The following is a 13,048-nucleotide window of genomic DNA, read 5'->3' on the forward strand; positions in this document are numbered from 1 at the left end:
CAGGGTTCTGGGGATGGGGATGGTGACAGTGGGATCTGTGGGGGGCGTGTCAGCAGAATGCAGGTGAGTGGTGTTGGTGGGGGCAGAAGTGGTGGCGAACACGGCAGTGGGGGGGGGAGCCACTGAGCGTGTGACACCAGCGATGATGTGAGGGTGGAAATGATGTCACGTGCGGTGCATGAGGAATTGTGAGGGGCGGAAGTGGTCATGATAGGGTGGGGGGGGGAAGCGACGTCATTCATCACCGTGGGGATGGTAGCTGCAGCAGCTGCATAGCTAATGGCGCCCGAACAGTTCCAGAGGCTGGGGGAATCTTCTGGAATGTTTGAGGATTCTGCCATCCTTATCTGCTCTGGGCCTGCACGTGACTCCAGATCCACAGCAATGGGGTTGACTCTTAGCTACCCTCTGGGCAATTAGGGATGGGCGATAGATGCTGCCCTAGCCAGTGACTTGCACATCCCATAGAAATAATTTATAGAAGGATAAGGTGAGGAGAAACGAGGGGGGTGAGCATGGAGCACTTGGGCCGAACTGCCTGTTTCTATGCAGTTGTCTCTAATCTCTGCTGTTCCTATATAATTGAAACTTGGTCATCAGCTCTACAAGTAAAGAGTTAAACATCAGTGGATTTGAGAACAGCATCACACCAATGTCATGTAATGTCTAAAGTTTTCACTTTATTTCTTACACTATTGTACATCTGTAACGTGGTGTAAGCTTTTCTTTGTTTTCTCTATTTTTTAAGCCTTGGACTGTACCAAGGTACTTTGTACCTAAGATGATGTCAGGTGTTAGTGACATTGTACACTTTTCATTGTACTCCTGTCCTTTTGTAACTTCAGTACAGGTGACAATAAACCGAATTCTAATTCCAGTATAAGACGGGATTCAAAGTTTGTGCGAAGATTTGTAGCTCGGGGTGCTCGTTGTTGTGATGGGATATCAGTCATAAATGAGAATGGACAGTGGGGAGAGAATGAACTGTGCCTAAACTCACAAGGGACACTGAACTAGGAGCTGTGGTGAATTGCAAAGAGCGAAAATGTGTTTGGACATCACAGAGCACGGGAGAGGGCAGACTGACAACAGGTGGTGATAAGGTCACTCAAAGGTAAATGATTTCAGGGTTTGTATCGGAATATTATACATTGTGAAACTATACAGCTCCCTGTCTGCATCCTGAATAAACAGTCACAGGCAAATCAGGAACTGGGGAGCTGTTTGGAGAATGTCAGGAGTTTGGGAGTGGAATAGCTCACTGAAGCAGCAAGTGATCAGCAACACTAATGGAATTTCTACTCAGCATTACAGGAGAATATTGAGAAGAATGGAAATGTTACTGCAATCAGACAGAGTGCTGGGCAGATGTCAGCTCCACTTAGTTTTGGATGCTTGATGTTAGGAAGGTTTGGAAATGTACCCACGATTAAAGTGGCTTCAGTAGTCTCAATGAGGGATTTGGAGAATAGGTTACGTATTGCTCAGGATGACAAATTGGATAATTCCTTCAAAGAGCCAGCAGATACATCTTGGGCTGAATGGTCCCCTTCTTGAGTGTTGTTGGAGCTGCACCCATTCAGGGCAAGTGGGAAGTATTCCCTCACACTCCTGACTTGTGCCTTGTTGATGGTGGACAGGCTTTTGGGAGACAGGAGGGGAGTTACTCGCTGCAGGATTCTGACCTGCCCTTTTTAGCCATTTCCTACGATATATTGTACTCCATCTTCCTCTGCAGGTACTGCTCAGTACCCGCTGCTGTCTGAGGAAGGCCTCAGGTACGACCTATCACTTACCCCGAGTAATCCGGAGAACCCTCATGATCCGGATGATGGTGGGATTAATGGGCAGGGCAGCACTGATCTCGATCTCCTCTAGAGTGATCCCCATCACAGAGAGCAGCACGATGGCCAGGTCCAGTTGGTTCCACCTGTTCCACACAAATACAGATCCCAGTCAGGGCTCACCCACAATGGGTTTCACTTTCTCATCGACTGCAGGGGATATCAGAACAGGTCTGAGTCAATAAACCTGCCCTGGATTCACATGGAAGGAAGGAAAAGACATGTCTGAAGTTGTCTAGCAACTTTCAACCACATCTAAAGCTGCATCACCTCCCAGCAGATACAAAGTAAAGCTCCCTCTACACTGTCCGCCATCAAACACTCCCAGGACAGGGACAGCACAGGGTTAGATACAGAGTAAAGCTTCCTCTACACTGTCCCCATCAAACACTCCCAGGACAGGGACAGCACAGGGTTAGATACAGAATAGAGCTCCCTCTACACTGTCCCCCCATCAAATACTCCCAGGACAGAGACAGCACAGGGTTAAATACAGAGTAAAGCTCCCTCTACACTGTCCCCCCATCAAATACTCCCAGGACAGGGGACAGCATGGGGTTAGATACAGAGTAAAGCTCCCTCTACACTGTCCCCCCATCAAACACTCCTAGGACAGGGACAGCACGGGGTTAGATACAGAGTAAAGCTCCCTCTACACTGTCTCCCATCAAACACTCCCAGGACAGGGACAGCATGGGTCCTGCTGTGACAGTTTCATGCAGCATTGTATAATGTTATGATCCAGACCCCGGAATATTTGAACGTTTGGCTGGGAGCTGCCGCTGGGATTGATTGATTCCTGGCAGCATGTTTGAGAGAGCTCGAGTCGAGTCAAAGCTTGGCTTGTCTTGCTGACTAATTTAGTGAAGCGATTTTGTTGTGAGAACAGTCATAACTCACAGACCAGGAATAATAATAACAATAATAAACAATAAAACGGTGATTATACCCCCAGGTGATGGAAAATAAAACTGGGGACGTGTAAACTCTGAATGGACCTTTGAGATGTAAAGTAGATTGATTCCTTCTGTAGCTCCTATGATCAGGTGCTGACAGCGACTGAAGTCACATCCTCCCAATCAGTCCGTGCAATGTCTAACCAACATGTCTCACTCACACGGGGACAGGAAGACAGGAACTTGCACTGATGTTTCCTCAGTATTCCCAGGTCATTCCACATTCCCTAACCTTATCCCTCACTCTCTCAAACAATAATCCTAACCTTCGCTGAACTCCGAGCTTTGTCCAAGTGCCTTTCCTCACACGTGAGACTTAGGAAGAGTTTGCCTCGCTATTCTACTGCAGCAAGCAGCACATCACATTACTCAGTGAGCAACACACAGTGTGGGAGGAAGTGAGGACTGCAAATGCTGGAAAGTCAGAGCCGAAAAGTGTGGTGCTGGAAAAGCACAGCAGGTCAGGCAGCATCTGAGGAGCAGGAGAGTCGATGTCTTGAGCATGAACCCTTTGTTAGGGGGATGAAGGGCTTATGCCCGAAATGTCGACTCTCCTGCTCCTCGGATGCTGCCTGACCTGCTGTGCTTTTCCAGCATCCCATCTTTCAACACACAGTCTGAGGCTGGCAGAGTGGAGGATGGCATCCTGAACGCAGAGCCCGAGAGAAATGGAGGATTGGAGGAGCATTCATGTTGAGGTAGAACTGGTTGGCATGATGGTTAGCACTGCTGCCTCACAGTGCTGGGGACCCAGGTTCGATTCCACCCTCGGGAGACTGTGTGTGTGGAGTTTGCACATTCTCCCAGTGTCTGAGCGAGTTTCCTCCCACAGTCCCAAAGATGTACAGGTTAGGGTGGATTGGCCTTGGGAAAGTATCCAGGGATGTGTAGGTTGGGTGCTTTTGTCATGGGAAATGCAGAGTCAGGATAGGGGGTAGACCATTTCAGACTGACATGAGGAAACATTTCTTCACTCAGACGATGGTCAGTCTGTAGAATTTTCTACCAGGGAAGGCTGGAGGCTGGGTCACTGAATATATTGAAGGAATTTCACTACAGCGAAGGAGGGATGACCTTACAGAGGTTGCTAAAGTTTTAGGGACTTAGATAAGGTGAATAGCCGGGGTGGGGGAGTTCAAAACTAGGGGGCATATCTTTGAGGTGGGAGGAGACAAGGACCTGAGGGGCAATAATTTTTATAAGGAGTGTGGTACCTGTGTAGAACAAACTGCCAGAAGAAGTACTTGATGCAATACAAATACAACATTTAAAAGACATTTGGATAAGTACATGAATAGGAAAGGGTTTGGAGGGATATGGGCCAGGAGCAGGGCAGGTGGATGGGACTGGTTTAGATTGGGATTATATTCATCATGGACTGGTTGGACCAAAGGGTCTGTTTCCATGCTGTATGACTCTATTGGGTAGGGTGTGGAAATTGGAGCAGAGTCTAAATTTGGGTGGAGGGAGGGTGTATTGAGGATAAGATGCAACTGTGTCAGCCTCTGATAGAGCCGATTGGGTTAAAAGTGTTTTTATGGTCCATTTTAGAACATTCAAAGCATGGAACAAATTCATCCCCAAAACTGGGGAAGGGCAAGAGAGTTGGAAAAGATGGCACAAAAGCTGAACAATGACTCAGAATTAGTCAGATGGTTCCAATCACACTCTCCACCTTATTTACACGACCATTTCCTGAGTGTTTGGTCTGAGCTTCACAATGAGTTATTTTCTGTTTTCATGCTATAAATTAATTTTGCTACCAGTTCAAAGAGATGAATGATCAACCAGAGTTTAAATACCGATTTGCTATGGATGAACAAGATTCTTTAAAGAGGGAGCTGTCTGCCCTCACTCCTCCTGAGACACTACATCATTACGTTACTTCCAGCTGCAATTTATTTTTTGTTTGAACCATTTAATTTGCACAGTCAAAGTCAGTGTTGTTATGAATATTTCACGTCCAACAGTTGCTGTTGGGATGCCATGGATAATCTTTGCCGGAATGTTCCGCAGCAATTCAGGATTTCCTGTGTTCACTCTCTGGGTGAACGCACATGGAGCCTGTGTCCTGATGCTCTGGCCTCTTGTATTCGCCAAATTAAAACAAAACATCCCAACTCAGAACAGCCAGTGTCTAGATCAGAGCGGTGCTGGAAAAGCACAGCAGATCAGGCAGCATCCGAGGAGCAGGAAAATCGATGTTTCGGGCAAAAGCCCTTCATCAGGAATGAAGGCACGTCTTCATTGTCAATGTCTTCATTCCTGACGAAGGGCTTTTGCCCAAAACATCAATTTTCCTGCTCCTCGGATGCTGCCTGACCTGCTGTGCTTTCCCAGCACCACTTTAATCTAGACTCTGATCTCCAGCACCTGCAGTCCTCACTTTTGTCCTCAGAACAGCCAGTGGCCTGCTCTGGTTTTCTGTGCAATCCTGGCTGGCTGATGCTTCATTTTCAGTTTCCAAACCCTTGCCCTGATGAGCTGAAACACAACAGATTACAATCAGTGTCCCTGAGGTGCCTTGGTCTGGGAGGGGTCACAATCCTTGGGGAAAGGAGGAAACAAGATCCACTGCCCCAGATCAATGAAAGTAGAAGCAAAATCCAGCAGGTGCCAGAGATCTGAAATAAAAACCAAGTGCTAGAGAAACTCAGCAGGTCTGGCAGCATCTGTGGAGAGAGAAACAGCGTTAATATTCCAACTTTGGTATCACTCTTGAGAAACTATTCCCTTGAGAAGGTGGTGTTGAGCTGTCATGGGATGGTCCAGCATTTATTGCCTGTCCCTAGTTGCCCCTTGAGAAGGTGGCGTTGAACTGTCATGGGATGGTCCAGCATTTACTGCCTGTCCCTAGTTGCCCCTTGAGAAGGTGGGGGTGAGCTGCCTTCTTGAACTGCTGCAGTCCATGTGGTGTAGGTAGACCCACAATGCCGTGAGGGAGGGAACTCCAGGATTTTGAAGGAACGGCGATATATTTCCAAGTCAGAATGGTGAGTGGCTCAGAGGGGAACTTGTAGGGATGGTGTTCCCATGTATCTGCTGCCCCCTGTCCTTCTAGATGGAAATGGCTATGGGTTTGGGAGTCGCCCTCTAAGAATGTTGATGAATTTCTGCAGTGCTTCGTGTAACTAGTGAACACTGTGTCAGTGGTGGATGGAGTTAAGGTTGAAGGTGATAGAATGGATGTCCATTGAACAAGCTGCTAATCACACAGTTGTGGCCTATACTTCCAATCGATGCTGTTTATTTTACAGAGTTTAGCAAAGTGGAGGCCACCCTGTCAGAGGCCAATCTGGAAATCTCTAAACTGAACACTAAATATGAAAGGTCCAAAGGTTAAACACCTGACAAGACCGTGACATTGTCTGATTAAAAGCCTTCACTTACCTGTCCTTGAAAAACCTCCGTAATCCAAAAGCTATCAGTTTAAGAGCTGCTTCCAGGACGAACACCGTTGTGAACATGTAGTTACAATATTTCAGAGAAACTTCCAGAGACTGTTGAGGTGGTGGAGGGAAAAAACATTACCATCAACAAAAACATTCAGCAGAATGAAGAGTGTTTGTTCACTGATCCAGACAGCTCAGAGGCTCAGTGGGGACTCCAGAAATTTTCAACACTTAAAATTAGACACAGAGCCCAACTGCTAAACTCAAAAATTAGATCTTCCCTTCAGTATTATACCCAGTCACCATAATGCATTACTATAGCAGCACGGTGGCTCAGTGGTTAACACTGCTGCCTCACAGTGCCAAGGAACCGGGTTCGATCCCACCCTCAGGTCTCTGCCTGCACATTCTCCCTTGGTTTGTATGTATCTCTTCCCACAATCTAAGGGTGTGCAGATTAGGGAGATTAGCTGAGAATAGTTCACAGGTCGGTGCGACATCGAGGGCCGAAGGGCCTGTTCTGTGCTGTGTTGTTCTATGCTCTTTTACAGGGATGGGGTGGGTCTGGGTGGAATGCTGTTTGGAGGGCCAGTGTGGACTCGATGGGACAAATGGCCTGCTTCCATACTGTAAGGGGTCTATGGTTCTAAATTATAGTATACAGCATTATACCAGTCACCACAGCGTTGTGATATAACAGTCTTATCCCCAGTCACACAGGAAGGTTATGATAAAATATAGTCATACCCTATAATGCATGTTTTGTCATGACATAATATATAGACTGTTATAACCAGTGAATCACAGTGTGCAATGTGTCTACAGTACAGTAGTCCCCCAGTACCTGCGGGGGTTACATTCCAGGACATAGCGCAGAAACCTGAAACTGTGGATTGGAGCGAACCAATTGATTTCTGTGGGAAATGTACCTTCCTCGCAGCCTCCAGGTCCCCGGTTCTGGAATGTTCCCTTTCATATGTTCCACCACGGTAAACCACGCGTAAGTGAACTGTGGAAAATGATTCTGCAGATACAGGAATCTCCCTGTACTCTACCTACGACATTCTTTGTTTTATATATGGCATTATGCTCAGTAATACAGCCGGGGGTGAGGAGAGTTATTATCTAATATATACAATGTTTTTTAGGGCTGGTTAGCTCCTTTGGTTAGATGGCAAGTGTAACATAACACAGGAACAGGCCCTTCAGCCCACCATGTCTGCGCCAACCATTCTAGACCAAAACCAATAAATGCTGGAGATCCCAATGGGTCAGGCAGCGTCCATGGAGAGACAGCGAGCTCACATTTCAAGTCCAGATGACTCTTGAGCAGTACAGATTTCAACATCTGCAGTAATTTGCTCCTTCATGCTAAACTAATCCCATCTGCCTACACACAGGCTGTATCTCTCTATTCCCTACCTCTACATGTGTCTGTCTAAATACTTCTGAAACATTATTATTGTATCTGTTTCTACCACCTCCCTGGTAGAACATTCCAGGCACCTACCAAACTCTGTGTAAAATACTTGTCTCACACATCTCCTTCAAACTTGCCCCTCTCACCTTAAACCTATGCTCCCTCATAATTGACATCTCCACTGTGGGAAAATGACTCTGAATATTTAACTTATCTGTGTCTCTCATGTCTTTATATACTTCATCAGATAGTCCCTCAGCCTCTGACACTCTAGTGAAGACAACCCAAGTATGTCCAACCTCCCCTTATAGCTAATAGGCTCCAATCCAGGCAACATCCTGGGAAACCTCTTTTGCAACCTCTCCAAAGCCTCTATATCCTTCCTATAGTGTGGATGACCAGGACTGCACACAATACTCCAAATGTGGTCTAACTAAAGTTTTATACAGCTGCAACATAATTTGCCAACTTTTATACTCAATACCTGACTAATAAAGGCAAGCATTCCATTTACCTTATTTACCAACATGGGTTGCCCCTTCCAGGGAGCTATAAATTTGGACCCTGATATCCCTCTGTATATCAGTGTTCTTAAGGCTCCCACCATTTACTGTATACCTTCCTCTTGCATTTGACCTCCCAAAATGCAGCACCTAACACTTGTCTGAGTTCAACTCCACCTGTCATTTTTCTGCCTGAATTTGCAACTGATCTCTATTCTTTGGCAATCTTCCACACCGTCCAGAACTCCATCAATGTTTATGTCATCTGCAAACTTAACCATCAGAGCCCCCTACATTGCCAGCTAAATCATTTATATAGATGACAAACAACAGAGATCCCAGTGGAACACCACTGGTCAGAGACCTCCAGTCAGAGAAACACCCCTCCAAAATTACCTTCTGTCCGCTATGGCCAAGACAATTTTGTTTCCAACTTGTCAACTCACCGTGGATCCCATGTGACTTAATCTTCTGGATCAGCCCACCATGAAGGACCTTGTCAAATGTTTTAGTAAAGTCCATGTAGACAACATCCACTGCCCTACCCTCATCAGACATCTTCATCACTTCCTCAAAAAAAACACAATCAAATTTGTGAGGCAAGACCTCCATCACTCAAAGCCATGCTGACCATCCCAAGTAAATCCATCCTTTTCCAAATGTGAGTAAATCCTGTCCTTAAGAACGTTCTTCATAACTCCTGTAGCACTGAAGTAAGGAACACCAGCCTATCATTTCCTGGGTTATCCCTGTTTGCCCTTCTTAAACTAAAGAGGAATATTGGCTGCTCTCCAGTCTCCCCTGGTCTGCGGCTAAAGAAGATACGAAGATCTCTGTCAAGATCCCAGCAATCTCCTCCCTTGCCTCCCTCATTATCCTGGGATAGATCCTAGCCGGCCCTGGGGTCTTATCTACCCTAACGTTTTTCAAGAAATCCAATAAATTCTTCTCCTTAATACCGACATGCCCTAGAATATCAACATACCCCTCCCTAATCGTACCATTATCCATGTCCTTCTCCTTGGTGAATACTGATGTGAAGTACTCACAAAGGACCTCTTGCATTTCCTCTACCTCCACACATAAATTCCCTCCTTTGTTCTTTGGTGCACCTGCCCCGTCCCTCTTTTGCCCCGAATATATGTCTAAACGCCTTCGGAAAAAAACAAAAGAAATATGAGTGCTAGAATTCAGAAACAGCAGCAGAAATTTGCCAGAAAAACTCAGCAGGTCTGGCAGCATCTGCAGAGAGAAATCAAAGTTAATGTTTCGAGTCCGGTGACCCTTCCTCAAGTCTCTTCTGAGGAAGGGTCACTTGACCTAAAATGTTAACTTAGATTTCTCTCCTCACATGCTGCCAGGCCTGCTGAGTGTATCTGCTTTTGGAAAATGCCTTGAGATTCTCTTTAATGGATGTAGGTTTGCTCGCTGAGCTGCAAGGCTCATTTTCAAGCGAGCGAACCTATATCCAGAACCTCAACCTGAGCTACAAATTTTCTCAAAACTCATCATTCGCCTTAATCTTTCTTGCCTCGGTCATTTTGTGGTCCCTTTCAGCTCTCCCAATTCCTCATTTAACTCCTTTCCTGCTTTGTTTATATTCCTCAAGGGACTTCTCTGATTTCAGCCAACAAATCCTACTCTGGTTGAGACAGGCTGGGGACCTGCCTTTTCTCACAGCCCCTAACAGTGTAAGGCAATAGCAAAATCTGTGGAGATAACAACCCAGACAAGAAGGAACTGAGCGCCTATCTGAGACACTGTAGTCCTGTACAGACTGCATTACTTTCACTAACACATTGTGTTATTACAAATATATCACCCACAGTATCTATTGCTTCATCTGCAGCACCGACAGGAATGAAAATTTGAAAAAAAGATGATTAAAAAGTTCTCAATTCCGGCAGTAATATATTCCTCATTAAATATCTTAATGCAAATGACTGATGATCAGTATTCGTCAGGGATGAATATCAAGGTGCAAGTGAACAAATAGGAAATTAACCTGCAAACACGGGTAAAGCCTTCACACTCAACTTCAATTTGAACAACAGTTTAATTAACAACATGAATAGTTCAATGATTTCATTACATTTACCATTCCAGTCCCAAGAGAACATTCCATTTAACATTTCAAATCGACTTTTCAACAATTCAGCAAAGTATCCTTTTCAATTTAGTCACTTAATCTGTCTTTCATTTTCTCAATCCCTCTTTTTATTTCTCTGTCATGATTCAGTGATTCCACTCCTGTCTCCTCTGGGTCTCACCCTCATTTCCTCACTCACTCCTTATCTGCCACTCTCCCTGTCTCATCCTATCTCTGACTCTCCTTCATACATTCCTCTCTCTCTCTCTATCCCTTTGCCTGTCTCTCACCCTATTTCTATCTCTCTGTCTGTCACTCCCTGTCTCACTCCCTCTCTCTGTCACATCCCTCTCTCCCTCGCACTCCCACTCTGTCTCAGACTCCCACTCTCCCTGTCTCACTCCCTCCTTGTCCCATTCACTCTTTCTCACACACACCTTCTCCTCCACTCCCTCTCTCTCTGTCTCACTCCCTCTCATACTCCCTCCCATCTCTCTCAGTCCCTGTTTCATTACCTCTGTCTCACTCCCTCTTTCCCACACTTCCTCATTCTCTGTCACTCCGCCTCCCCCTCTCTTTTTCCTGCTCTATGTGTTTCACTTCTTCCTTCCTCATTTTGGCTGGCTCAGTGGTTAGCACTGCTGCCTCACAGCACCAGGGTCCCAGGCTCGATTCTCACCTCAGGCAACTGTCTGTGTGGAGTTTATACATTCTCTCTGTGTCTGCGTGGGTTTCCTCTCACAGTCCAAAGATGTGCAGGTCAGGTGAATTGGCCATGCTAAATTGCCCGTAGTGTTAGGTGCATTAGTCAGAGGGAAATGGGTCTGGGTGGGTTACTTTTCAGAGGGTCAGTGTGGATTAGTTGAGCCGAAAGGCCTGTTTCCGCACTGTAGGGAATCTAATCTAAATCTTTTTTTTCTGTCTCTCTCTCTCTGTCATTCTTTCTCTGTCTCACTCTCTCTCTCTCCAACACTGCCTCTCTCTCTATCTCTCACTCCTTGTCTCACACCCCCTCTCTCTGTCGCTGTCTGTCACTGATAATTCTATCTCTCTTCCCACTGTCTCAGTACTTTAACTAAAATCAAAAATAAGGAAAAAATAGCATTCTATTATCCAGTATCAACTCAAACGTATTCCTGATGGAGGGCTTATGCCCGAAATGTCGATTCTCCTACTCCCTGGATGCTGCCTGACCTGCTGTGCTTTTCCAGCACCATATTCTTAACTCTGATCTCCAGCATCTGCAGACCTCACTTTCACGCATTTACTCCCATGTTCCTTTTAAAAAGTGAGAATTTCGATGATTGGGTTATGTTAAAAGTTGTTTTCCAAAAAATACAACTGAAATCATGATTTTCACTGTGCCTCTGGCACGGAGCCTGTCCCCGTTACTCAGAAGGGAAGGGTGGAGAAGAGCAGAGCAATAGTAATTGGGGACTCGATAGTTCGGGGCACAGATAGGAGGTTTTGTGGGAACGAGAGAGACTCACGTTTGGTATGTTGCCTCCCAGGTGCAAGGGTACGTGATGTCTCTGATCGTGTTTTCCGGGTCCTGGAGGGGGAGGGGGAGCAGCCCGAAGTCGTGGTCCATATTGGCACCAACGACATAGGTAGGAGGAGTGCCGAGGATGTTAGGCAGGCTTTCAGGGAGCTAGGTTGGAAGCTCAGAGTTAGAACGAACAGAGTTGTTGTCTCTGGTTTGTTACCCGTGCCACGTGATAGAGATTCGAGGAATAGGGAAAGAGAACACTTAAATGCGTGGCTACAGGGATGGTGCAGGAGGGAGGGATTCCGGTTTTTGGATAACTGGGGTTCTTTCTGGGGACGGTGGGACCTCTATAAACAAGATGGTCTACACCTGAACCTGAGGGGCACCAGTATCCTTGGGGGGAGGTTTGCTAGTGCTCTTGGGGGGAGTTTAAACTAACTCTGCAGGGGTATGGGAACCCAGATTGTAGCTTCAGGGTGCAGGACCTGGAGTGTAGGGAGGTTAGGAACATGGCATAAATTTCCAAGGAGGGTGTCTGTAAACAGGAAAGTGGCTTGAAGTGTGTATACTTCAATGCAAGAAGTATACGAAATAAGGTAGGTGAACTTGCAGCGTGGGTTGGTACCTGCGATTTCAATGTTGTGGCCATTTCAGAGACATAGCTAGAGGAGGGACAGTGATGGTTGTTGCAGATTCCAGAATTTAGATGTTTCTGTAAGAACAGAGATGATGTAAAAGAGGGGGTGGTTTGGCATTGTTAACCAAAGGTAGTATTACAGAAGCTGAGACAACTTTGAGGACTCATCCACTGAGGTAGTTTGGGCTGAGGTTAGGAACAGGAAAGGCGAGGTCACCCTGTTAGGAGTCTTTTACAGGCCTCCTAATAGTCCTAGAAACGTAGAAGAAAGGATTGCGAGGATGATGCAAGAGAAGAGAGAAAGTAATAGGGTGGTTGTTATGGAGGACTTTAACTTTCCTGATATTGATTGGGAAAGCTATAGCTCAAGTTCGTTAGATGGGTCAGTGTTTGTTCAATGTGTGCAGGAGAGTTTCCTGACACAATATGTAGACAGGCCAACAAGAGGTGAGGCCATACTGGATTTGGTTCTGGGTAACGAACCAGGCCAGGTGTTAGAATTAGAGGTAGGTGAGCACTTTGGGGATAGTGACCATAATTCAGTGATTTTTACTCTCGTGATGGAGAGGGATAAGTGTATACTACAGGGCAAGAGTTATAGCTGGGGACAGGGAAATTATGATGCGGTGAGGCATGACTTAGGATGTGTGGCTTGGAAAAGTAGACTCCAAGGCAAGAGTGTAAATGATATGTGGAACTTGTTCAAGGGGCAACTACT

At 46.0% G+C, this 13,048-nt stretch overlaps 1 protein-coding gene across 4 annotated transcripts in view; it reads right to left on the reverse strand.

The window, feature by feature from the left end:
• The window catches only part of cacna1ia (calcium voltage-gated channel subunit alpha1 Ia), a 186,398-nt gene that overhangs the window by 25,749 nt on the left and 147,601 nt on the right, over nucleotides 1-13,048 (reverse strand). For all 4 annotated transcript variants that reach the window (XM_043679497.1, XM_043679498.1, XM_043679496.1 and 1 more), the window contains exons 25-26: nucleotides 6,191-6,300; nucleotides 1,797-1,930 (exon numbers count right to left, since the gene is read on the reverse strand). In XM_043679497.1, coding sequence (XP_043535432.1) covers nucleotides 1,797-1,930; nucleotides 6,191-6,300 — 244 coding nt within the window. The remainder of the gene's footprint in view (nucleotides 1-1,796; nucleotides 1,931-6,190; nucleotides 6,301-13,048) is intronic.

The sequence above is a fragment of the Chiloscyllium plagiosum genome, chromosome 39 (genome assembly GCF_004010195.1).
Source record: "Chiloscyllium plagiosum isolate BGI_BamShark_2017 chromosome 39, ASM401019v2, whole genome shotgun sequence".
NCBI lineage: Eukaryota > Metazoa > Chordata > Chondrichthyes > Orectolobiformes > Hemiscylliidae > Chiloscyllium > Chiloscyllium plagiosum.